Source organism: Bos indicus, chromosome 19, assembly GCF_029378745.1.
Source record: "Bos indicus isolate NIAB-ARS_2022 breed Sahiwal x Tharparkar chromosome 19, NIAB-ARS_B.indTharparkar_mat_pri_1.0, whole genome shotgun sequence".
Taxonomy (NCBI): domain Eukaryota; kingdom Metazoa; phylum Chordata; class Mammalia; order Artiodactyla; family Bovidae; genus Bos; species Bos indicus.
The window spans coordinates 57,862,664-57,889,471 of NC_091778.1; the positions used below are offsets into that span (position 1 = coordinate 57,862,664).

A 26,808-nucleotide genomic window follows, 5' to 3' on the forward strand; every position below is an offset into this window, starting at 1 on the left:
AACCAAGAATAAAATTAAGACCAGAGTAAAACATACATAGAAAGGTTTTCCTGGATCCCCTCCACTGGCTGTGTGGACACAAGGAGAGCCCTGGACAGTGGCCCGAGGTGGGGCATGTCGGGGTTGGGGGCAGCAGCAATGGCTCAGGACGAAGCCTGGCTGGGAGAGCAGATGGGGGTCCATGTGCTACTTTTATTTGGGGGGGTTCCTTCCTGGCCTTCCAAGAAGCACCAGTTGCATGAGGGGACAGCACTGAGTGGCCGTGAAGGAATTCAAACACCGAGCTGGTCTGTCGAGCCAACAGGATGTGGGGAACAGATGGCCCAGGCACGGATGACCCCGGACTGCTGGTGGTGACGGATCAGAGCAGTCCCAGCAGGAGACGCTCAGCTGAGATCAGTCATGGATCCATGGGGGGAGTTGGCCACTCGGCCACAGATAGTTCTGGGGACAGGCAAAATCGGACCCCTCGTGTTCCCGGGTGACGTCCCCTCCTGGGGACCTTCTGCCACTCGGGCCACCAGCCCTGGGTCCCACCTCTCCCTGCTGGCTCAGCCTGGAGGACAAATCTGGGGCACCTGCCAGGGGGAGGTGGGGTGTGCGGGGGCCGAGGAAATCCACGCGGCTCCAGCGTATGCACAGACCGCTGAGGGGGATGGTGCCTGACCCACTTTGAGGGGAGCACAGAGACAGGAATAACGCGCGTGGTGCTGCTCTGAATACACGATCAGAGGGAAGGCAGCCCTGTGGGTCCCTCACAGCCCAGCCCGAGGAGGGCTGCCACGCCAGAGCTGCCTTTATTAGAGAGAAGCGGTTTTTTAATAACACTGAACGGGGCGCCCACAGCCGAGCCAGCTGTGTCCCAGAGCGGGAGGTGTCTGCTGGGGGTGGGGTGTGTTGCAGGGGATGTCGGTAATGGGGGTGAAGGGATGCTGCTGCTGTGGCCCCTTCCAGCCTGAGAGCCGCCCCCCTGGCCCACGCCCTAGGCGCCCCAGGGGCCACGGTCCGCAGCGGTCGGTTAAGCAGCTGAAGGCTCCAGCTCTGGGGTCACAGCTGCTGGGACTGTGGGCCTGAAGGACAGCACTGTCGTCTGCGTCCCCTAAGTGTCCCTGGTGGACGCGTGGCTGACGGTGAGAACTAGGAGTTAGGAGGAAGCCCGGCCTCTCTGTGAGGCCGGCCTGCGTCTCATTACTGGGAGGCTCGGGCTTTCCTTGAAGACGTGGGGGTGACGTTGGTGGAGAGCAGGGAGGCATCCCATCTGGTGGGCCTGGGGCCCAGCGCTGGGCGGGGGGTGGGGCGGGGAGGTCAGACAGTGGCAGCCGGCAATGCTCTCAGATCTCGGCGGGGATACCCAGGGACACAGCTCTTTCTGGAGTGATTCGGGCCACGTCCCTGACCTCCTGGCCAGCCCCAAAAGAGGCTCACTCTGGGGCCACTCCTGGGACATGGTGGCCAGAGATGACGATGGTGAGGGTGTGCGCGGGGCTGGTGTCTGGACGCTGAGCGCTGTGCAGACAGCGCTTTCTACACGGTCTCATTGTATCTTCCGGGTCTCCCAAACTCAGCCACCTGGTCCCCCCCAGAACTTATTTGAGCAGCAAAAGAAATCAATGGTGGCGCTTGTCAGACATGTTCTGACGTTTTCCTGACACGTGGTTATTTGCAAAGGCCATCAGCCCTTTAGATCGCAACCAGGGGCTTCTGGTGGAGGGACCGGCCCGCAGGCTTCTCAGCTCGTCTGGAGCTCTGGGGTGGGGGGTGGGGGACGGCTGTGCTCAGGCGGGGTCCCTGCAGTCTGCCCTGGCCTCAACAGATGGCAGAACAAACTCCTAATTACGCACGAGAAAGCTTCCGGCTCAGCACATCTATTTATGATTTTCCGGTCCCTTCGGTGTTCCTTCTTCCCTGTGCCTTCCAAGAACCCAAGCCAGCTGATTGCCACCCTATCTCCCCTCCCCGCTTGGCTCCCCCAGACATCCTGGGCCCTAATCTGGGCGGTGGGGAGCGACAGGGTGCGCGGGAAGTGGGAAGGCAGGGGGGATCTGGCCACAGAGCTGCCATTCAGCAGCAAAATGAAGAGGGGGCTCATCACAAACTGACAACTTGGCACACACTCGAGAGGACAAACAGGGCCAGGGCATTCACTGCCTCTGCAGGAGTTCTAGAAAAATTACCTGGGGTCATTTGGGGCCAGAATCGAGACGCCCCACACCCACCGCGATATCCCACGGGCAGGGGTGACTTGCTCCCTCCTGTGGCGGGGTTGCCTGGCGGTTCCCTGGGTAAACAATTTCTGCTCCCTGTCCCCCCGATCCTGCTCTGTCTTGTGCTCTGGGGTCAGGACCAGGGAGACCCCTTTGAGCAGGTCTGCAAAGGAAAATGCCCAGGTGGCTCCAGCGGGAACTGAACCCCAGGCTCAGCTACCTGTCAGAGGGCTGACATCACTGGGTGGTTGGGCTTCCACCCGAGAGGGCTTCGTGTCAGAGACGGCTTTCCTTTTCGAGCCCAGAGGCCTGACTCTCTCAGGGAGACAAATGACAGGCCTGAGCTGTCACCCACGGTTGGTGGAGAGGCTGCGGCCGATTGATTCTCTCTCGGATCAGAGGGAGAAGAGGGGCAAGGGACTTGCAGCGACAGCCGTGTCACCGCCTTGCGCCCTCTCTCAAGGCCACGGCCACTTCGCCCCGCCGCCCTGCCAGGGGCTGCCTCCGAGAGCCCAGGGGCTGCAGGTGGAGACTGGCGGAGGCCCCCTGCGGTCCCCTCGCTGCCCTAAAGGGAGAGGCTCCGGCCGGGAGGAGGAGAAACAGAGCGGGGTCACAGCGGGCCGCGGAGGCCCACGCTGGGGAAAAGAGCAGCCTGTTTTCTAAAGCAGCTGAGCCGTGGGCTCCACTCCGTGAGCCCCGTCCTGGAGGAAGGCGAGGACCCCAAGAGCAGGACTGGGAGGGGCAGGAGCTGCGGGAGATGCCCAGGCACCCCGGGGCCCAGCTAGCGCTGGGAGCTCAGCGCAGCCTCTGCGGGTGGAGGCGGGTCTGACCCGAGCTTGGGGCCGCCTGGTGTCCGTGCCAGACACCCACCCTTTATTTACCGTCAGCCTCCTCTCTCCCTCCTACAACCTCTCTCCTCTGACACAGGCACCGCTCACCACACACAGACAGGACCTCACACTACACGTGCCCCCCGGGGATCCTGGGGTGCTGGGGAGACCCCTCTGCCAGGCCCATCAACCAGAACAGCAACAGCATCTTTGAGACCAAAACCAGTGTGCAACTGATCCCAGAGCACCTGCCAGGGACGGGGGTGACGGTGACTGCATGCCCTCCGGTCGTGGGCCCAAGTGGGTCCCGGCCCTTCCGGGTGGCTGGCAGGACGGTGTCGGAAGTGAATGAACTCCCAGCTGCCGACCTGGTGTTGGGGAGACCCCCGAGCTTCCCCAAGGACAGTGGGGGTCTTGCTCTTTGCAGCGTCAGTTGGAAGGTACTATGGTGTTTTTTTATGCTCTAGTGGCCGGGGACTCAAGAGGTGGCCACCATGGCCCGCTGAGTTTTAAGGTTGTGTCGCGTGGCAGGTCTGTGAGAACAAAGAGCAGCTGCTCTCCTGCCCTGAAGGGGCCCAGCCCCATCCAGGCCTCTAGGAGCCCTGGAGCACTCCTCTGGGTGGTGGGGACCCAGTACAATTGGAACAAGTGGTCCTGGGCTGAGCCCCGCTTTTGCCCACATTACCTCGAAATGACTTGTCTTTTTTTGGGACAAAATTTGCCCACCAGTAAAAAGGCACAGAGTGCCTGCCTCCTCCCTGCTCTCCGGAGTCCACGGGAGCCCCCTCCACCTCCCAGCGCTGGCTGCGAGCCCGCGTGGCCGTCTCAGGAAGACTGGGAATGAGGAGAGCGAGGCAGACCTCGAGATGCTTGTCAGACTCACCGATCCATCTCATCAGGGACGTGAGGATCTGCAGGTACTTGGTCTTCTGGACGTCAAAGAAGGTGAAGGGTCCGAGGAGGAGCGTGAAGACGGCCTGGTGACAAAAACGAGAGTGAGGAGGTGCAGAGGCCAGGCGCGTGGCACCCCGTGCGTGTGGGGACGGCACACTGTTCACGCAGCCTCCAGCCATCCCCAGGGCCGCTCCTAACCCAGGTGTGCGCCGGGAGCGGTAGAGGCTCCCTGGGGTCAGGCAGCATCGCCTGGCGAGTTCCGGGGACCAGGGCTGCAAGAGAAACTGAGACCCGTGCGTGTCTGCTGTGCCTCACACTTGTGGTCCTGAGGCGACTTTCTAGGCAAATCGCAGGTTATCTCTTGGGGACATGGCCCTGCTTGCTTCTCTTCTCAGTAAGTGCTGACCGAGGGGGTCACGGGCCCGGCAGCAGGCTGGCATGAGCACTGGTTAGGAAGGTGAGGCTCCGAAACAAACCCCAGGTACATCCTGGGTTCTCACGGTTTACTGGGAAGAAAGGATGGTGGAGTGGGGACGCAGGGGCCCCGATGACCCGGCGCAGTGGGAAGGACACCATCCTGAATGGTTCAGAGGACAGGATTAATCAGGATGTTGGTAATCAGCAACCTCTTGAATTCTGAGAGAAGGTGAAGCCTGGAGAATCGGAGCCAGTGTCTCCCAGGGCAGAGCCACAGAGAAACATCCTGGACCAGGAAGAGCAGGAAGCCCTGAGTGGACAGGTGTTGGGGGTGGGAGCCGTGGGGCTGCTGGCACTGGCCCCCCCTCTGCCCTTCCTCTCTGGGGAACAGGGAGAGCGAGTGCTTCCTTAGGGGGAAAACAGAAGAGAATTCACACCCGGCCTTAGAGAACTGGGATCTGCGGAAACTGAACCCCCTCTACAAAAGAGAACAGGGAGGCGGATAAATGTGGCCCCATGGAGACTGGGGCTGGGGACGGAGGGAAGCTGAGGCTCTCCATGCCAAGCCGGCTGCTCCGAGAGCGGAGCGATTAGAAGCTGCTGGGTGGAGTTACAGGATGGCACCATTTCCAGTCTGCCACTCGGAAGTGGCAAAGCGGCGGAGGCGGCAGACCTTATTAACATTTACAGTGAGCCATTTTATCACGTTAATGCTAATGACGCTTGCCAGAGATGCAGGGTTCGCTTTGGGGGAGTCGGGGCTGGCCCTGGGATCCCGGTGAACACATCCTAGCTGCTTGGCCTGGTGGCCAGTCCCTGGCTCCCCCGACGGGGGTGGGGGTGAGCCCGTTCCCCGACCCCGACTCCGCCCCGCCTGGAAGGGGAGCAGGATGTGGGAGAGGCTGTGACCGCTCATCCAAGTCCATTATCACTGTGAGAATGACAGGAAAGACTGAAGCGCCGCTTAAGCAAGGCCTCTAATTAGCTGGGGTGGGTACGGCCTCCTGGCAGTCCCCCGGGGCTGGGAGACTTCTGGAAGGAGCTTCCTTCCGGGGGGCCGACAACCAGCCCTGCTTCCGCTCTGGAAGAAGCAGCGGTTTCAGCAGGTGGGGTGATGGGGGAGGCAGAGGACAAGGGCTCCCGAGCAGTCCTTGCCGGTCCCCCTGTGGCCTGGGGACACAGGGAGGTGACAGTCACCCAGTCGTGTCCGATTCTTTGCCACCTCATGGACTATAGCCTGCCAGGCTCCTCTGTCCATGGGATTCTCCAGGCAAGGATATGGGTTGCCATGCCCTCCTCCAGGGGATTTTCCCAAGCCAGGAATCGAACTCTGGTCTCCTGCATGGCAGGCATGGCCTGGGGACACGAGAGGTGTGGGATCAACAGCTCCCGGCCAGCTGAGCCAGTCTGTCTGCAGTGCCATCAGCAAGTCATTTAGGAAAATTACCACCTCAGGGAAACTTTCCACTGATGAATTTCTCTTTTGAAGGATGGGGGTGGGACAATCACGTGGAAAAACATGGACCGAGCCACCTGCCATAAACGTTCTCCAATGACCCTGGGCTGCTTGAAACTAGACTGTGGTGTGCCCGGGCCAGGAGCTGGGGTGTTTCACTTCTGACCTACGATACCTCCAGCTGTGGGTGCCGGACATATTCGTGGTGGGTGGCTTATGGTGGGGGTCAGAGCTTATCTTGGAGGCCTAAAGACTGGGTTTTAGAAGGTTCTACTATGTAAAAACAAGGAGATCACAGAACCCACCCTGCAGGCAGGCGGGGAATTCTGCTGCTGTGGGCCGCCCTAGGTCTCCTCTCCAGGAGGGACCCTGTCTTCATCCTCCTCCTCAGGAAATACGTCAATATCCTTTTACACACGTGGCCCCATTGCATACCCCCCTGTAGACGGGACTCTGCCGAGAGACCCTTCGTTCAAAGGGACGGAGCACACAGACACACCTCCCAGGGCAGAGTCTGGAAGTGTACGCGAGGTGCCCACCGAGTGCCAGGAAGCATGAGTCAGGCTGGGAACGGGGGTCCAGCCCTGCCGGGCTCTTTGGGGTCCACGTGTGTGACAACAGGTCTGTCCCCAGGCTGGGGGCAGGTGGTGAAGGGCTCTTTGGGGAGATGAAGTCAACAGCTGTGACATCTGTGGCTGGACAGCAGCTAGAATGTGCTTTCTTTATCCCCCCAAGTCGGGACCATAGACCAACCGCAGGGTCAGGGAAGATGTAGGGCCAATGGGCAAACAGCAGCCCCCATGCGGGGCGGAGCTCACGCAGCACTGGGAGCCCAGACCGAGACACGGCGCAAGCTGGGGCTAATTCAGGAACAGGTGTTCTCTGCAAATTGGTTCAGCCAGACTTGGCGTCCAGGGTGCGTGGCCTCACCCCGGTGCAGCTGCGAGGTCTGGGCGGGGGAACGGCCCCAGGGTCCCGGGGGTCCTGCCGGCCCGAGCTCACTGCTAGATGCTGAACAGCCACGCGTGGCACTGCCTGTCTTCCCTTCTCTTTTTACCCAAAGAAGGAATGAAAAGGCAGGTGACAGTCTGTCCTCCTGGGTTTTCCTGTCCAGCCTGTGTGACATTATAAATTAGCTGGCTCCCCGAGCCATTTCCAGACACCCAAACGCCATTGATCAGTTCAAGTTCGGGATCTGTTCAAGGACTCTCCAAGTCAGACTCATTACAGGAGGCAGGGACACCAACTGCTGTGGCCAAATGTGTTTCTTTAAAAAAACAAACAAACAAAAAGAACGAATTCTTTGGTCTCTAAATGAAACCTTTGAATCGGTCACGGGAACAAAGTCCGAGACCCGGGAGGGTGCAGATGGGGCTGCGTGTGGGTCTCTCTTGTCCAGCTGGTGAGTCGAGACGCCCACCGAAGGCACGGAGTCCCGGGGGGGTCCTGGTGGACAGGAGGTGGCTCACGTCCCTGGCACGCTTGGCCATGGCTCTCGCGATGTCCCGGGGGGGCTCGGTGAACTTGACTGGGAGTCTCAGCACTCGACAGGCTGCCTCTCCACCTGTGTCCCCAGGCAGGTTAAGGGTGCCACCCACCTCCGGCTGCTCCCACGACCCCCGAGTCCTTCCTCACTGTGCTCATGTCTGGCAGCTGCTGTAACCTGGTGGCTTAAAACCACAGGAGTGTGCTTTTTTACAGTCTTGGAAGGGACACAGGGAGCCTGGGAGGAGTCAGAGGTGTGTGTGTGTTGGGGGGGGGGTCACAGTGTTAACAATGCATAATGTAAGAGGACACAGGTGGGCAGAGGGCTGGCGGCAGGTTGGGACTGGGGAGACGTCTGGAGCCCCGTGTCCCTGTCGTGATCCCTCCCGGGCCCGAGCTCGCTGGCACCCATGTCCCCTCCCCACACTCAGCCCCAAGCACACCTGCTCATGCTCGACACGCACGCACGCACGGTTTCAGGGCCATCTGTAGCGCCACACCAGCTATACCTCCTGCAACAGGCGGCAGCGAGAGAACACCCTAGACGAGCAGCAGAATGGTCACCAGGCAGGGGCCGGGGCCTCCTTTGCTGATGAAGGGGCAGGGGGTCTGGAGAGGCCGGGTGACCCAGGAAGCAGTGGACGGGACTGGGTGTCTTCCGGCCCTGCCCCACCCCGCCGACCCTGTGATGCACACGCTCCCCGCTGTGTGAGGCTGCTTCCCCGCCACGACACCTCCTCTCCCCACTTCCAGCTGGTTCTCACCCTCACGCCTCTCCCCTCGTGACTGCCCTTTCCCCTCCACCTTCCTTCTCTCTGTCACCTCTCAAGCCCCACTCAGGTGCCAGTCTCCCCCGCCCGATTTGCCAAACATTTGTATCTTCACTTGGGGGGCTCCTGACTGAATCACCAAACGCACGTTGGGTACCACACCACTTAAATTCTTGTAGGTTCCCTGTTTTTTTTTTTTAAATATTTATTCGGCTGCCTCAGATCTTAATTGTGGCATGGGTTTAGTTGCTCTGGGGCACGTGGGATCCTCTTGGGCCAGGGATTGAATCCATGTCCCCAGCATTGCAAGGCGGATTCTTAACCGCTGGACCACCAGGGAAGTCCCTGGAGTTTCAACATGAAAGGCCAGCAGAGCCACTTGGCATCTCCATGCTCTAGGACTGGAGGGGGCACTCAGACTTCTCTGTTAATCCAGCAGGGGTGATGGAGCAACAAGTTCTGGAAGGGTGAATGCTGCCTGATCTACCTAAACACACAGAGACCCTTGGGCGGGCTATGGAGGACACTGGGCCCTGGGGAGCCAGTTCACACATACCAAGGGCACAGCTGAGCTCTCTGGACTGATCCTGGAGGTCATTTCAAGTGACAAAGGACACAGATGCCTCGATCACAGGGCCGGCCTTGTTGGGGTTAAGAGTTAATTGGGATTAATGGCAACTCAGCACGAACCCATCCCTAAATGGGAACTGAACTTTCAACGTGTCCTTGAAGTGCAGTGAAGACATGCTCAAGGAGTCTATTTTTACTTCTCAAGTGGCTGTGAACGTTTTGGTTTGGAAGTTTACATCTTCCCAACTTGAATTACAACGTCTGATGACGCGGCAATGAGGAGGAGGTGTGCCCTGGGGCAGCGAGGGGCAGAGTGGGGGCCAGAGGCTTTGGGGCCACATGCTTAGGGTGGGGCCCTGTGTCCTGAGGGTGCCCCAGCTAACGGCGAGACCCCAGAGTGCTCGTGAAGGTCCCAGAGCGCATCGTGTGTGCAGAGAAGGTAGTCGGTGAACATCAGCCCTGGCCGCATCGCCCCAGCAAGGAGCAGCACTCCCTCGTGGGAGGGTGGTGTGAATTCCACCTGTCCTCCCAATGTGCTGGGACCGGGGAATGCGATACAACTGAAGCCAAGTGAGGAGCTCCTGCCACACAACGTTAGGTCAGGACTCTTCCTGTTGCATGACCTGCAGCCCGAGCGCTCTGCAGGGCAAGTTCACGTTCATCCCCATCGAGCGAAGGATGAACGTGTGGGAAGGAGAGCAGAGGCCCGTGCACGGCGCTCGGTGGAGCCCGAGCACAGCTCATCAGCCAAAACCCTGCAAGGAGAGGCAGCACCGCTGAGAGGAGGCCACCGGGACGCTGCAGCGGAACAGCACTCTCGCAGGAAACGGAGGCTGAGGTTTCAGAATGACACTCTCCCCCAGAGGATGGGCGGGGGCGGCTGATCCCGACAGCATGAGGAGCCCTGCTGTGGGAACAACAGGGCCCCTGCCAGGAGAGGCTGCCGGCCTTCAGACGACCAGTCCGGCCACGATGCGAGTGCTGCCAAGCTCTTACTCACTGATCCTTCAAATACGTTCGGCTGCTGGAGAAGGGGTGATGGAGTCAGACAGAGGCCAGATGCCTCTCCAGCCGCCGAATGAGCTGATTAGAGCAGGTCGCCATGGCTTAGGGTCCCTGGGTCCCTCCCTGGATTCCCCTCAAACCTCACCCAGGAGGTACCTGGGAGATGCTTGCTGAATAGAATGAAAGATTCAGGTGATGCCTGAAGATAAGAGTGGAGACTTGAGGCCCAGACACTCTAAAAAGGCTTCTGGAGCACAGAAGTCAGCTCTAGAAACCCGCTATCATCTCACGACATCTGCAGCAGAAAGCCAAGTTGGCTCATGTCAAACAATTCAGTCCCATTTGGACTGAGCGAGAGCTGAGACATGTTAACACCTGTGGCTCCCGTCAAAAGGCGAGTGCATGCTTGCTGAGGAGGCAGAGCCCAGGAGAGAAGGGCACAGAGCCAACAAGGAGCCAAAAGTTACAGGTCCCCCAGGGAGTTCTTAAACAGCCACTGGGCTACAGAACAGAGGCAAGAAACCAAACCCACATGGTGGGACCTCGACTGCCCATCAGACCTGGGAATTGGGGAGAAAAGACCTGTCCTCACGCCTGATTAACTCTGAAGAGGAGGCAACTCCAGGGGTGGCTTCCGGGCAGCAATGCAGACCGGCCAGGGAGGGGGGACCTGAAACACCTCTGCCAGAAGACGGGTGAAAACGCTATTTGTCTCTGAGACGGGGGAGCCTGGGAGAGTGATTTCAGGGAGGAGCCACGGAAGGGGTGGCTGCTCCCAACCCTGCACGCGCATTCAACTCTGCCTGTCCAAGCCCAGAGGATGTGAGTTCCGTTGGTTTGGGGTGGGGAGGGGGCGGCCTGGAAGAGAACACCCAAAAGGCCCTGGATGGAGCCGATGCGGCAACTGCCCGAGATGAGGGCTCCTGGGACCGCGTGTGCCATCCGAGAGGGGAGGGCGGGACACAGGCAGTCCAGGCCCCTGGGGGCAGCGCTCCCATCGGACCTGCGTCTCTTGTATTGGCAGGCGGGTTCTTTACCCCTGAGCCCCCAGAGAAGCCCGAACCAACATTACCAGGCACCTACTGAGCGCCCAAACACGACAACATCTTCCATATAAGATTGCTTTTTAATCCTGATACCCTACACACTAGCTATTGTCTTCATTTTGAAAACAAAAAACAAAAAAAAAAACAACTGAGGCTGAAGAGGACTAATTAACTTGTCCACGATCTCGTAACAACCAAGACAGCTGAGACCAGAGGCTGTCTGTATCCAAGGCTCATTCTCTCTGCACAGCACTTGACCCCCTGCCTTGATTACGCCCCAGAGAAAGAGTCTCTCCAGGACCCGCTCCAAGGCTGGCTCCCGGAGGGCCGCGGGCAGGAGGGCTGGGCCGGCCCAGTGGCATTAGCCTGGCACGGCTGCCGCCTCCCTCGCCCTCTGATTGGAGGACAAGCCTGCGCGCCTGTGTTGTCTCTTTCTCAGATGAAAAACCAGATGGTACCCGGTGGTGGGCAGGGTTCCAAGGATTTGATGCCAGAGCCTCAACCCTTGTGGTTTGGGTGTGTGTGTTAGAGAGGGAGATAAATATTGTGGAAAACCCACGCAGTCACTCACTCAATGATGATAAGCCCCGGGGTTTATAAAGGACAGCTTGGCTCCTTACAAGTGTGAAAAGAGAGATGGGGCGGTGGCGGTGGTGCACACCCACAATGCCAGGTGAAAGACTGAGGGGCCTGACCTTGCACGAGGTGGGCTTTAAGAACATGATGACAAGGAGCTGCGGAGGGTCGGGGCTGTGGGAGGACGAGGGAGGTGGGGTGAAACAGGTGGAAGGCTGGGGGCCCTGTGGGGGGAAGAGACCTGACTTTGGAGCCGGCACCCGTCCTAACGTTAACACTCCACTGCTCACGTTCCAGGTGACAAGGGGCGGCAGAGACAGACATGGGTGGTGAGCCCGCCTCCTGGAGACTGGATGGCTTCTGACTGCTCCCCGTGATCTGCAGCGCCTGCCCCCCGCAAAGACAGGGGGCCCCTAAGCCCTCAGTGAGGGGCAGCTTCCGTCCCGGCAGTGAGGAGCGGAGGACGGCCCAGGTCTCTGGGAAGGGGAGGGCTGGTTGGAAGAGGAGGTTTTGAGGCTGGAACAGCGGCTGCCCACCTGAGGGGTCTCGTCCACTCGGACGCTCACAGAGCGCCCCCTCCCCCTTTGTGGCCGGCCTCACGCTGGCTCTGGACCCAAAGGTGGACAAGGCTCAGCTCCGAGCCTTGAGGAGCTCCCAGTGAAGCCAGGGAACTGCATGCGGATGAGTCTGATTAACGCCACGGCACGGGGTGTCATGGGGGGAGCCCCTGATTCAGCCTGGAGTAAGTGAGTGCCTGTCAGACTCTGCAGCAAGGGGAAGGCACGTGAGGGGTGCAGAGCTGTGAAAAGTGCCCAGCGTCTGCGGGGGTCAGTGGCCAGTGAGGGTGAGGCAGTGGTGACAGAGAAAGTTCCAGAAGGGAGATTAGAGCAGACCATATTTCGTGGAGGAGTTTAGAGCTGCCTCACACAGAGAGAGGCATTCCTAAAGGGTCCTGAGCTGGGAAATGGCAGTCAGGTTAACCTTAAACCAGACTGAAAGAGTCAAAGACAGAAAAGCCTCATGACCTTGGGGCGAGCCTCATGTTGGGAGGCGGCCGGGCTGGATGGTGGGGAGGGGGCTGGTGAGGGGCACCTCTCCGTGGACAAGTGGTCCAGGCGCCCAGGGCTCCAAGGTGAGCCACCGAATCCCCCGGTGGGAGCCCTCCCTTTTTTCATGGGATGAGATCCGAAAAGGACTCGAAACACTAGAATTGGGAGTCCTGGGAGCTGGAGAAGAGAGGGCAGGGTGGGGATGTCCCCGTCCAGCTGGGCGCGGTGACAGCCGCGGGAAAACGCTGAGCTGGCCCTGGCGGGGAGCCCCGTGGAGCCAGGGAGGCACGTGAGCCCAGGGCAGGCTCCCAGGCAAGAAAACAGGCCTCAGGACTTCCCTGGGGGTCCAGTGGATAAGACGCCAAACTCCCACTGGGGGTCCGATCCCTGGTCGGGGAACATGCCGCCAGGTCTCGTAGAGGGAGGCAGGGTTTTTCTAACGGGCAGCAGGGTTTGAAAAGCTGCAGGAAAGGATGGCAACATCGCTCCCCAGGCTCAGCGAACCGAGGCACAGAGAGAACTTCTCAGGCACTGTGGGCCTGGTTCACCACGTCCCACTCTTCAGCTACTGAAATCTGTCTGCGGAGAACTGGAAACAGCTCTGGGTCCTGGTCTATTTCTGCTAGATGTCAAGGAACAAGAGAGGAGGGGGCACTTGGCAGTCCTCCCACCCCTGGGCCTGGCCAACTTAATACACACTGCCTCACAGACGCGAGGAAGCTGGAGGCACTGGCCGTGTGATCCTGGAGCTGGGGAACAGTTGTCGGGGCCAGGCTGGGATCCACTGGGCCTTACGGGTCCTCAGAACGGGAGGCCTTGAGGGGAACAGGCGGGCGGGTATCACTCTGCATCGTGGACTGTGTTAACAGAAGGTGGGGACCCTCTGGGCCGTCAGTCCTGCCACTCGGCTCTCTTGGGAGAAAGCACCCATATCCCCAGCCATGCAACCCTGGGCTGGATGGGCAGTGAGCCCCGTGGACCTCAGGACCCGCACGGCTGTTGGTGCCTCCAGGAACCGGCTGGCATCTGACTGCTTCTGCTTCAACCCCCGCCCGCCCAGGGACAGGAGGTGGCAGAGCCATTGCTGCTGGCACCTCGGCCGGATGTGTGGGCACCCCACGTAACTCTCCCCTCCCCCAATCTCTGCACAGGGAGAGCGGGTGCTGGGAACTGGGCTCTTCATGGGGGCTGGAATGGAGGAAGTTGGGTGCCTGGACACAGGAGCCCTGCAGCAAGCAAGCACGGGCGGCTGGCTCCACCCCTGCCCTGCAGATCACTGACCTCCAAACAGTCAGGAAAGGGCAGGACTCTTTGCTGGGTGCCCAGTAACCTTGGACGTGGGGAGGGGAGCTGGCTGATCAAGGAGCTCTGTCGAGTTGGGTATGAGAAATCTGGCTGAAGACCCCTGGCTTCCTCCCTGGTGGATGGTCAGAGCCCAGAGGCCTCTCCATGGGGCTGGCACGCTGTGGCTCCGGGAGGAAGCACCACCCGCAGGGGCCTGATGGCCAAGGCGGCAGAGGGATACCGCCGGAGGGCCCCCTGTCTTGGGGATGCTGAGAGTCTGAAAGCGGCCTGATGAGGGCAGCAGAGCGGCTGCGTCCCTGTCGGGGAAGAGTCCGGATGCCATGGAGCAGCTAAGCCCACGCCCCACAACCACTGAGCCTGTGTGCTGCCACTCCTGACGCCCGAGCACGGAGGAGGCGTCACCTTCAGTCTGTGACTCGTGACGCCAGCCCGGAGGCCTGTGACGCCTGTCCGTTCGTTCCTGGGGGAGGCTCGGTTCGGGAGGGCCCTGACCCCCACCTCCCTGGCCGAACCTCGGGAAGCAGATCCATGGGAGACCAGGGCAGGCCTCTCCCAGGGAGGCTGGGTGTCGGCAAGACCACGTACCGCTGCGAGAGGGCCTCAGCCAGCCGACTTTCTCAAGGGGGAGAGGACCCAGAGTCACCCTTGGAACCGGAGCAAAGTGCCGATTCCTGGGCCTTGCAGTCTGAGATGCTGCTACAGTAGGTCTGGGGTGTCACCTAGCAATGTTTTTTTTTTTAATAATTTAAATTTATTTCTGGTTGCACGGGGCCTTCGTTGCAGGCTTTCTCTAGCTGCGGTGAGTGGGGCTACTCCTCTTCAAAGCGTGGGCTCCAGGTGCACCAACCTCAGCAGTTGCCACTCCCGGCCTCAGTAATTGTGGCGCGTGGGCTTAGCCACTCCATGGCATGAGGACTCTTCCCGGACCAGGGATCGAACCCATGTCCCCTGCGTTGGCAGGCGGACTCTGACCCACTGTACCATCAGGGAAGTCTAGGAATCTATATTTTTCATACGTGCCAGTGATCCTGGAACCAAGCTCTGAGACCCAGTGGAGTGAGACCTGTGTCCTGACCCGGGGAGAGGGAGGGCTGAGCAGCGTTCCTGGAGGCCGGTGACCTGTCCCTGGGGTGGAGGGCAGCCTCCTGAAGGGCAGTGAGCAGTTCTGCCAGAACTGCTCAGATGTCACAACTTGGTCGGGGAGGGGGCAGTCGGTGAGGCTTCCAGCCATGATCAGCACCCAACCTGGCCCACCGATCACGTCCCTCCTCCTGTCAAGGTTTCCAGAGAACATCTCAATCCGCAAGTTCTTCCCGGAGCTCAACTCAGAGGCCCTGCAGTGCCCTGTGACCTGTCCTTCCGCCTTCATGCAGCATCTGCTCGGCGACGCCCTCTGCAGCACCCCTCTCGGCACTGCGAGCCTGATTAAAACGTGCCTTGGTCTACTCTAACCCATGAGAGAGCCCGCCCACGTGCTAATTAATCAAATGTCATCACTGATCTGCACCCTAACTGCTCAGCCCCGTGTCATCGCGCCCGAGTCCCAGGCACCTCTCTGCTGCCTGCACTTCCTCTGGGGTTCTCCGGCTCCTGCGTTCTCCTAGGGGCCGGCCTGCGGGCTGGGGGACGCGCCCTCAGGTACCTTCAGCCCCTGCCCGGTTTGCAGGGCCAGCACCACTGGCTGGCACACCAGCCACACGGAGGAGCGCAGTTATTACTTTAGAAGGAGTGCTTTATTTAATTAAACCATTACTGCCAGGGCCCTGGGGCACTGTTTAGAAAGACAGCAGATTCTGCTTAGAATAGACACCCTGTAACAGAGAAAACATTGCTCAGGGAGGGGCACGGCCTCCCAAGTCAGCAGGGCTGTTGCAAGGACTATGGACTCATCTGTGCCCCGAAGCAGCGGAGAGACCAGAGCAGGAGGAGGAACACGGTTCGGCATATACAGCTCTGATCCTAGTCAGCACAGAGTATTTAAGAACAACTCATATTATCCTTAGAACTCCTGAGAGGCTGCGATGCTTCCTTGACCACAATTCATTCCCAGACTTTTTGGGAAATGAAGCCAAAAAAAAGAGCAAGGGAGAGTAGAGATCTGAAATTGACAGCTGGGGCATTTCCTTAAAGAATACAGAATCTTTTTTTTTTAAGCTGTTTGCCCAGAAATGGGAGGTTTTGGAGCAGAGGGGATACAGAGATGACTAGAGCTGGAGGATTTTGGGAGCTTTCCCGGAGAGGCGTCTTCTTTTTTTCAAAATGAATTAATTCGGTTGTGCTGGCCCCTAATGTGACATGTGAACTCTTAGGTGCAGCATGCACGTAGGATCCAGTTCCCTGACCAGGGACTGAAGCCTGGCCCCCTGCATCGGGAGCTTGGAGTCTTAACCACTGGACCACCAGGGAAGCCCCTGGAGCAGCTTCTTGAGACGACTGCCTGAAAACACACCACACACACACACGGGTCAGTGGCCAGGACCCACCCGAGGCGCTCGTGAAGCAAGGAGAACCAGCTTTCTTACCCTCTGATCTCGCTGAGCACAAATAGAGAAGCCTGGCACTCAGGGTGTGCCTGAGATCAGTGTGAAGCGTGGATAAAAATGGTCCAGGAAGAGGACAGTGCAGAAGGTCCCCAGCGGGGATGAACACTCCCCACAGAGACCTATTTGGAAGTTTCCCAACCAAATTGGCCTGTGCATGAGCGTGGGCCGTGGATATATTCTTAATATGCTCCATGAAGCTTTCCTGGCTTGGGGCTGTGTGTGTGTGTGTGTGTGTCTCTGATGCCCACGCCAAATCCACATTGGCCTGTTTCTATACAAGCCCGGCTCTGGATTCCCACTTACACACGAACACGCGGATACTAGAATTTACCCAAGAGATAGGCTTCTAAAGGTTCTATTTATAAATACTTAATTTTCACAGAACAGTGTTTTACACACACTAGGGAAACCAAGAACTCAAGAGAAACCTGCCGTGAGTCCTTCTGTAAAATAACAAACTGTTCTGTAACAAGTAATTACCCCTCGGAGTTTGTCTTTTACGTTGGGGTTTTCATACGACGGGGCTGCTTAGAAGCCGAGTCTGCCGGCAGCGCCCGCGACCGGCTGCGGCTCACAGATGACTTTCCTGTCAGTGCCTGTCTCTGGGCCTGGGGAACCGGGGGCAGGGAGAAAGGACGAGACACCAGACAAGCCAAACCGACAGCTCCCCACAGGCCCGGGGTATAAGCGGCCGGTGCCCAGGGCGAGTCCTGTTTGTAAGGACGCACTGGTTACTTTCCAGGCGACAGAGCGGGGGACGTTCCAACAGGGTCAGGGAGACACTGAAGCGGTCGTCAGAAGGGGGTCTCGGGATCTGGAACTGAGCTCCCTTAGCCCAGCAGGATGGAAGGAAGGCAGAGGGTCCCAGCTCACCCGGGGAGCGGCTTCTGAGGCTGGGGGAGGGGGCGGTGAGGACTGTCTGTGATCCTGACTCCCGCCACTTGGTGTTTTTACTGGGAGCTGGGAGCTGGCGGCACAGGGGAGTCAGCTCCGTCCTCTAAGCTGGCGGGTCAGGCATCAGCCATCACAGAGGCAGGACGTGGGGCGTGATGGATGGCGAGCTTAACGCCAGCGGACAGAACCCATGTCCCTGAGAACCGCATTAAGAACAAAAACAAGCAGCTTCTCACTGCGCTGGAGGAAGCTGGGGCCAAACAACGCAGGGCACCAGGTTAGGGCTGGGGAGGGGGCGGGTGGGGGATCACTGTGATCCAGCGAGGGGGCGGGGGCGGGGGGCGGTCGCTGTGGTCCAGCGAGGGGCGCTACCCAGGTCTCCTCGGAAAGGTGAGGGCTGGTCTGGAGCAACGCTGGGCAGCGCTGGGCTGGCATTGGGCACAGGCACCAATGGGGGGTGACGGCTGCGGGCCCTGGGGTGCCCTGACAGGAGCTCCAGAGATAAGCCATAGTGTTGGAGTGAGTGACAGTGTAATCTGAATTTCATTTAGAAAGGGCGGGGGCTGGCGTGGTGGAGGAAAGCACAGCAAAACACCAGCGGCCGCTCCCGGATGAGCCGGAGTGGCAGCTCCCCAGGAAAAGGAAGGGAGAAAAATGCAGGCCCGCCCCTGTGTTATCGATTTCCCTGAAAAAGAAGAGACAAGCTAATCCTTTAAAGTCAGTCATTTCAACCTGAGCGCTGGCCACTGTTTGAAGTTAGAATTTGCTCAACATCAGCGTCTGTCTGGGGAGTGCGTACACGTGGTCTTGGGGTGTGAGGCATAAATGTTTTCTTCCTAGAGACCCAGGATTGCAGGCTGGAAGCAGAGATTGGGCACTTGGGGGGGGGGTCCACACCCTGGGGCACAAGTGTTCCCGGGGGCCCAGAGGAGCTGGCGGATGACCACAGACCCCCACCAACTCAGGGTGGGCCCAGCCTGGGGTTGGGGGAGCTACTCCACGGGCCACACCTTCAGGGGGTTGCCCAGCATGACTGGCGAAAGGGGAGGGACGGGTGAGGTGCAACAAAACCAGACTTCCAGGACGTCCCTGGTGGTCCGATGATTAAGAAACCACCCTGCAACGCGGGGGACACAGGAGTGACCCCTGGTCGGGGAACTAAGGCCCCAGGTGCCTCGGGGTGACTGAGCCCGCACGCCACAACTAGAGAGTCCACGCACTGCAGGAGGCAAAGGACCAGATGCAGCCACAAAAATTAGAACGAAACAAACCGACCTTCCTGGAGCCTCCAGAACGGGATGAGGCGCAGACACTGGGAGAGGAAAAGGAAAAGAAAGAAGACAGCGTCCCTGGTAGCCTAGGCAGGTCCCCAAACAGTCCCCCTCCTACAAGGGAGGTGCCTGGATGTCCCAGACCCTGTGAGGCCCCATTGGCAACCCCCTCCTTGCCCCAGGTGGCCAGGAACCTCGCCCAGCTTGTTCTGGTTTGGTGTTGGGCTGAGTCCCGACCCATGGGACTCAGACAGGGTGATGTCCCCAAACAAGGGACTACCGGGCTGTTTACTGTGCTGAGGGCTCAGCTCTGGATTTGTGGATGGAGCCAACCCCTGACTCCTCCGTGGAGACGGCTCATCCTGCCAGCATGGTGCTCGCCCTCTGGGGCCACGCCTCTGGTCTCGATGGCCCCTGCTTCCTTCTGGGTCCCCCACCCTGTGCAAATCTGGGCACAGCGCTCACGCTGTCTTCGTTGGAGTTGTGCTCTGGGGGTGCAGGCTGGTCTCCTGGGATGGTTCCCGAGAATCCCCAGGTCCTATAAAGTCACTGCTGCCGCTGAAACTTGTCGTCTCACCCTGACTTTCCCTCCTTGCTGGTCCCAGAGCCTCTGGGCCACCTCCTGCCCCAGAACCGGTGAGAATAAACGTGCAAGGGTTGACAGCGGTGACCCATTTATTAGCAGATGCCACAGCCCCAGGGCATCGGGGCTGCTGCTGAAATAACAGAGCGAGAGGCTGTGGCAGGGAGGGGAGACGTCCTTGGGCAGATGTGTAGAGCTCCAGCTATTCACGAGAACGGGAGAAGCCCTCCTGGCCACCAAGGACTGAGGGGCAGCAGGAAGATGGTGGGTCTGTCAGGCGGACGGTGGGACGTGCCAACATGGATCACCAAGCAGGCCCCATCCTGGGCAGCCCCGCCCTGACCTCTGCAACCATTAGGCTCCAGGACTGGTCAGCGGGTCCCTTCGTATCTGTGCCCTCATCTCTGCCTGAGCTCAGGCCCAGAAGGACCTTCAGCGCTAATCTGAGTCCGAATCAGACTGACCTGCTCCTTCAGGAGGAGATGGGGTGCAATGGCACCCCACTCCAGTACTCTTGCCTGGAGAATCCCATGGGCGGAGGAGCCTGGTGGGCTGCAGTCCATGGGGTTGCTAAGAGTCGGGCACGACTGAGCGACTTCACTTTCACTTTTCACTTTCATGCACTGGAGAAGGAAATGGCAACCCACTCCAGTGTTCTTGCCTGGAGAATCCTGGGGACGGGGGAGCCTGGTGGGCTGCCGTCTATGGGGTCACAGAGTCGGATACGACTGAAGCGACTTAGCAGCAGCAGCAGCTCCTTTAGGAAGAAGAGTCCAGCAGGCAGAACCCCCCATCCCCCTGCAGACCCCAACACACACCCTGCTTCTTCAAGGGGTGTCTGGCGGGAGAGGCCCCTCTGTCTGGCAGAGGGTGACTGCACTACCCTCCCGGGTCACCCGGACCCTCAAGGTGGATCTCCCAGCTCCTGCATTCAAGGCAAGCCAGGGTGACCTTGTCCTGGTCCAAAGTGGCCCGCAAGGGGCCCCCCGCCTGATGCTACCAGTTTGTGGCCGGGTCTCCAGCCAGGATGAGCTCCGCTCTGCCATCTGCGTGCCCGGTTCTGCCCGACCTGGCCTGCTGGGCGGCCGGTACCCCAGCAGCAGTGGAGGTCGCTCCTACAGCTGGCTAGGAGCCCTCAGCGCTTGGGGAGTCCCACTGCCCCCCCAGGACTGCCCTCTGACACTCTCGAGGAGCTGACGCCGATGGGGCCCAGGGCGTGGGGTGCAAGTGAGGCTGGACAGGACCGCAGGAACAAGGACAAGACAGCCAGGCAGTGCCCTTGACTCGAGGGGACAAGCAACACACGTCCGTCCTGCTTCCAAGACACTCGGGACAGTCTGATTCCTGAACGGGACTCGTTTCCATACGACCCTGTCATTCAACAGTGGCCCCTGACTCCCCCTCACCGTGCAGGAGAATGAAATGCTAAATCCTGACTTTGTTTCCTACCCAAGTCGGAGACACTGAGCAGAAAGAATCCCAGGATGCTCCCCAGCCTGCAGGCAAGGTTTCGGGTTTGAAAGCGCTGGGGCATCAACACTTTCCCATTTGATCCTTCAGAGGAGTGGGGTGGGGTGGGGTGGTGGGACTGGGGATGAGGCGGGGATCTGAGGATCAGATCCAGATGTTAACTTGAGTGGGCCCTCCAGACGGGGCCCAGGTCACCTCTGGCCCCAGCTGTGGCATCTTGCTGGGATGCCTGGGGGGCACAAGTGACTTGCGGGACCACCCCCGACTTTACAGCACCCTGTGGCTACTCCAAGGAGGGAGGAGACGGAGAAACTGATTCAGATCAGCTGCACTGGAATCACAGGATGTGGATGGAGCTCGCGGGCCAAGGGAGGGGAGGAGGAATTTTCCGTTCGTTAAGGTCAAGGGCTTCAGGGAGGCCACTGGTGGCTGCGGGCAGAGGAAGCTCCCTTCTCACAAGCACTCACGATGCACACACGGGCTGGCCTCCGAAGGCAGTTAATATCCTAAGTGTTCTCGTCCTGTGTGTGCATCTCAGCAGCATTCCCAGGGAGGCACAGAAGAGATGATTTCCAAGGACTTTCTAAAAGCTAAATCATAAAGTAGAAGCCAGACTATACTGGCCTGGAAAAGACAAAAAGTGGCTATCAGAGATCCTTTGAAACAGGCAGGCCGGGCAGACGCACGGTTTCCCTGAGACAAAGAAGTGACTGTGTCTGGAGTGGGAAAGGGACCTTAAACCCACCTGCTGTCTTGCTCAACATGGCAGCAGAACAGCCGGCAGAGAGAACCACCACAGGGGCAGGGGTGGGGCTTCCCTGGTGGTTCAGTGACCAAGACTCCGCACTTCCAATGCAGGCGGCCTGGGTTCCATCCCTGGTCAGGGGACTAGATCCCACCTGCCGCATCTGAGAGTACACATGCTGTTACTAAAAGAAACCCGCATGCTCCAACTGGGACCCACTGTAGCCAAATAAATATTTAAGAAAGGAAAGAAAGAGCGAGCTGTGGTGGGAATCTCTAGCCTGGAGGGACAATCTTCCAAACATGAATGACTGCGGCGGTGGGTGGGGGGCAGGAAGGCGAGGGAAAAGGATGCCCCTCGTCTCCCACGACCTAAGGGCCCACCTGATGGAGCAAGGACACAGGGGTGAGCCCTTCAGGCCAGACTTGGGAGGGAAGGCGCCGTTAGCACAGAGCGCCCAGGACCGAGGAAGGAAGCCCAGGTCGGCTGACCCCGTCCTCCAGTCACTGGGCCGCTTCCGACACACTAACAGGGGGCGGCCGGCACGGGGACGGAGCCCCCAGTGTTTAGGGTCAGAAGGCTCAGTGCTGCGGAGGCTGTGGACCCCGGGAGCCACACGCGAAGTTGTGAAATAACTTCTGAGACGGCGCCGAAGTCCGCCTGCTTGGAGTTTCTCCAAACCAGGCAGAAGAGCGAGTCTGAACTGAAATCCTGAGCGAACAGAAGCCCCCATCGGCAATGGCTGGGGGAGATGGGAGGGTGTCAACACCCCGCAGGGGAAGGGCTCTGGTTCTGCTCGGCCTCGCCCCCCCGCCGTCCCAGCCTGTGTTGTGTGGATTGTGGGGGCCTGGTGGCAATTAGCGTCATGAGTTATAAGTGTAATATCTGGGAGATGAAGGCTGTAATTAATGCCTGTCTGCTTCCCTGAAGGATTCCTTCTGTTTGCCCAGAGAGTTATTGAGATTCAGGAAGGGAGGCTTCCATCATGTGGAAGGTTTACAGGACTAAGAGAAAGAACGATTTAATAAGGCAATAATAATGGTGCTAAATAATTCACCGGGCCCGTGGCAGCAGCCGGCACTCCCCATGCTCCACGTCTGTTTTGCGGATGGGCGGGGGGACGTGCTGGATAGACCCTGCACAGCCTCCAACAGCCCCACCAGAGAAGGACCCACCTGAGGGGCTCCCCCGCTGACCCTCAGTCTTGGACCTGCCCCCAGGTCTGTGCTGAGCCTCTCGGACCCTTTCCTCAACCTTCTCTTTCTGCAACGTCGGTCAGAGATCCAGATGGGTCCTCACACTCACCGACGCTTTTGCTTATTCTATCAATCATGGTTTGTTGAGATGCTAAGAGGCTAACAGGCCTCCAGTCTTCTGGGGGCCCTGCGGAGTCCTCTGCCTGCCCCCAAGGCTGGGGAATGGAGGTGAGGGTGCGGCTGGGAAAACCTGCCACCCAGGTCCCACTGGACCTCGGGTGAGATATAGTTCTCCGAGAAGACAGACTCCTGGCTGAAGCAGTCAGTCAGACTGTTCCAGAAACAGAGGAAAATGAGTGTCTCCCGGACCACAGGACTACCCTGGGGGCAGGTCTAGAGGGTGGGGCTAGGAAGGTGGAACCAGTCCTAGGGGTTAGCCGAATTCAGAGCTGAACAGCACAGCCTCGGCAGAGCTGCGGAATGGCTGGCAGGATGCAGACAATTAAGGGGCCGGCCCCCTGCCTCTCTCGCAGCTCTGCCTCACGCTCCCCCTCAGCCAGGCGGCCACGTGTCAAGCTGTGTGTCACCTAACGCCCCTAAATCTGTGTCAGGGCTGAGGAGCACTAAGAGGAATTGGAGAGTCTTAACAGACGCTGCACACGCAAGAAGGAACCAGTTCTGAGTCCCGCCTGCAAACCAGGCAGAGACAGATACCCGCCTCTGGTTTACTACCCGAGACTCATGGGGCGTGTCACTCAGCTCCACCCCTCTCCAACCCCCAACCTCTCCGCAATGGCACAAAGCAATCAAGACTGACGGAGCCTGGAGATTCATCTTCCCTTGTGTACAGGGAGCAGGGGAGACAGAGAGCAAGCGGGGCTGATCCCTCCTCGTGTGCGAAGCTGTCCGTAATCAGGGTCTCCATAAGACAGCTCAGTCCCACCTGCCCAGCCAGGAATCCTGGGATCCACTCACATGCTCGTGGGTTGGGAGGGTGGAAGGTCAAAACAGGAAAAGCTTCCAGAAAACCAGCCCGGGGCCTCTTAACGGGGCTTTGCTGAGGGTGCCCTGAAACCCTGAGCTAAGTTTATGAGCGTTCGTCACCCTGGAGCTGGCACCGACCTGAATGCCAACTCCAGACCACATACGACAGAGACCTGGTGGCCTGGACACCCTGAGGCTGGCGCTGTAGTGACACGATCCACCTTCCGACCAGGACCAAGAGCCGGGAACCAGCCGGGGTGTGGAGCTGTGTCGACGCTCCTCTCTGGGGAGAGCTCCAGCTGAGAGTGAAGGCGACTCACAGGCCCGGGTACCCCCCGGCCGGCCACTCACCAGGTAGATGCGGTAGGCGTCCACGCGGCGCAGAGGCCCCCAGCACCGGTCCGTGTCGTTGTACTTGCTGTCGGACTCCACGCCGCATGAGTCGTTGCCCAGGGCGCTGCTGATGAAGAGAACGGTGGCTCTGTGTGGGCCTCCCTGCTTGTCCGGAAGCCGACAGAACCTGCCTTTGTCAACTGCGGGCACTCGCCGACCCCCAGGTCCTGCCCCGCACTGTAGCTTTGGGTCCCACGATCTGACCCTGCAGGCTTTCCCGTTTCTGGGGGCAGGCACCGTCCCCTAATTCCGCTGCACCGTTTCTCGGCCACTCGGGAGTCCCCGGTGGGAAGCCCGGTCCCCTTCCCAACGGGGCTGGGGAGGGACAGTGTCTCCGCAGGCCAGGACGCACGGCTGGCCGGGGCACGTGCAGAGAAGGGCCTTGGACACCGACCTGCTGGGGACGCTGATGGAGTAGCTCAGTGCTGGGCTTCCGCCCGGAGAAAACACCATCCTGACTGCCCGAGGGAGCCCGCCTGGCTGCAGCTGGTGGGGAGGGAACACTCACCAGGTCACCTGCATGAGGGAGAAGGGCACGGCTGCGGCGTAGATAGCCAGGTCCCCGTACAGGTAGATGATGATGCAGAAGTAGAACAGATTGACCCCCACTGGAAGCAACAGAGCCGTCGGTCAGGGAGCCAGCCGCCTGCCTGCTTTTCTCACGACGGCGGCTCGCTCTCCGAGCGGCGTGGGGAAGGCCTCCCCCAAGCCCTGCCTCTCATTCTGGCTGCCTACACTGTGATGCTGGCAGGGGACGTGTCTGCTCGTGACTGTCACCTGAGGGTTGGGGGGGCCAGGCTGGATCAGAGGTTCTGAACCCAGACCGGCTGCAGAGCGAGCGTGGGGCACACACCGGCCGCGGAGGACCTGGAGGCGTCTGCGCTCGGGACAGGCTGCCCAGTGAGGGCAGGCGGGGAGGAGGGGGCATGGCCCGAGGCAGGGGCCTGAACCCCAGGGCAGGCCTGGGCCAGGGCTCCTTTGCAGCCACATGCAGGGCTCCAAGAGAGAAGACTGAGGGACTGAAAAGCAAGAAGATAACAGGGAGTGGCCCAGCCCCAGAAGCTGAAAGTCACTCAGTCGTGTCTGACTCTTTGTGACCCTGTGGACTATACAGTCCATGGGATTCTCCAGGCTGGAATACTGGAGTGGGTAGCCATTCCCTTCTCCAGGGGATCTTCCCGACCCAGGGATCGAACCCAGGTCTCCCGCATTGCAGGCGGATTCTTTACCAGCTGAGCCACCAGGGAAGCCTGGAAGCTAAAAACAAGAGAGTAAAGAGCCCTGGATTCCCAAACACTGAGTGCTTCCTCCTGAACGTGGCCCATCACCAAGCACCCATGGGCGAGGCTGGCCTGGTATGCGCGGGGCAGGGAGCGGCTCACTTTCCTTCTTACTAGAATCACCTGCGGGGAGCATGCTGACAAGGAGGTCCCTCTGCAGAGGCCAACCTTGGCTCTCTCCCCCAGGGAGGGGCCTGGACTAGGACCCGGGAGCTTGGCTCTGGTCATGATCTTGCAGCCTCATTTCCCGACCCTGGCAAGTCCCTGAGCGCCTCTAATCCTGTCCAGTGAGAAGAATTCAGCCCGGGTTAAATTCCACACGTGATTCTGGGTCTAAGGGCCAGGTGTAAAAGTGCTTTAAAAAAGCATCTGGGCCCTATGACCTCAGGGTCACGGCCCCAGACAGCCAGCCTCAAACTCCTGTTCAAACTGATGGCTTGTTTTCGGTGTCACTGATCTCAAGCTGCTGGTGTTGCTGAGAACAGAAAGAAAAATGAAGTGACAGTTCCCTTCTAATCCTGCTGGCTCCAAAGAGCCTCTGGGTCCCCAGGGGCGGTGGGAGGGGAAAGTCAGGGACAAGTTCCTCCTGGGCTATTTGAGATTATCTCTGCTCCTAGGAGTCTAGGGAGGGAAAGACTCAGAAGACACTGTTCTTGGAAGAACCCTGGAGGGCTTCAGAGAGCACCAACGGCCAAGCTCAGCGGCCCCTGGGGGTGGTCACCACTGCTCACCCCGGCTCTGAGTCCGGCTCCCCCTCAAGTCCTGTGGGGGGTGGGGGTCACCGCCCCTCCCTGCTCCCTGCCTTTCCTCCACCCGCACTGCACTCCTGTCAGCTGTTTATAAACTGCCACTGGCCCTCCCTGATCAATAAATTTCATTACCAGACACAAGGTAGGAAGATCCATGCACTTCCTTGAAGACCGCAGCGGCCAGGCCTGGCATTTCTAACTACAGGACTGAGTCTGGACCCCAGGGAGCCTTGTGTGGAGGGTGGCAGCCCTTCCAAAAGTAAGGGGACGATAGGTGAATTAGGATTGAGTTGAGCAGTGGTTCCAGTTTGGGGAAGGGGGTGGCGACTGTGCCCCCACCTCCTGCTGGGGACATTTGGCAAAGTCTGAGGACATTTTTGATTGTCAGGACTGGGCAAGTGCTACTGACCGCTAGTGGGGACAAGTCAAGGGTGCTACTCAAAGTCCTACAACACGCAGGGCAGGCCACACGGTGAAGAAGGGCCAAGCTGGAGAAACCCCGGAGCAGACGAGGGGAGGGAGTCCTGCACATCTGAGCTGCTCTCGAACGAGTATGTTCATTTTCTATCAGTTTCGGGTAACCTAGAAGTCTAGGCTGCGGGGCACACACACGCAACGATATAAAAAAACCTGAAACTTCAAGTTCCCAGAATTCTTATAAAGAAATCAGAGTGGACCGTAAATCACGAAGGTTAGGAAGGAGGTTTAAGAGGTGTATGCCCTCGCTTCGATGTGCATTCTGTTTCAGAAGCTTGCGTTTGGCAGGAGGCTGTGCAGTGGCAGTCTCTTATAATGAGACAGGGAAAGAGAGGCAGGACGAAAGCAGAGCACAGAGGGCCCAGACACAGCCGTCTCGTTCTGATGAGTTCCGAGAGTTCTCGCTGAGGCTGGTCCGGTGGGGAAGGGTGGAGGCAGGCTCTGGGATGACCTCGATCACCATCGCCCGTCACATCCCACCACAGTGATAAGTGGATGCTTGATGTCCTAAGAAATAGCCAAGAAGATTCTAGTTTCCACAGTCCCTGCCTCAGCTCCAGCTCAGCACAGCCACATTCAAGACCGGAAACAGCCGGTGGAGACGCTCCCCTCTGCA

At 59.2% G+C, this 26,808-nt stretch overlaps 1 protein-coding gene across 3 annotated transcripts in view; it reads right to left on the minus strand.

Moving 5' to 3' along the window:
* TMEM104 (transmembrane protein 104) overlaps positions 1-26,808 on the minus strand; it is a 54,652-nt gene that overhangs the window by 10,670 nt on the left and 17,174 nt on the right. For all 3 annotated transcript variants that reach the window (XM_019982056.2, XM_070774120.1, XM_070774119.1), the window contains 3 exons: positions 24,195-24,294; positions 23,645-23,753; positions 3,918-4,011 (listed from right to left, as the gene is read on the minus strand). In XM_019982056.2, coding sequence (XP_019837615.2) covers positions 3,918-4,011; positions 23,645-23,753; positions 24,195-24,294 — 303 coding nt within the window. The remainder of the gene's footprint in view (positions 1-3,917; positions 4,012-23,644; positions 23,754-24,194; positions 24,295-26,808) is intronic.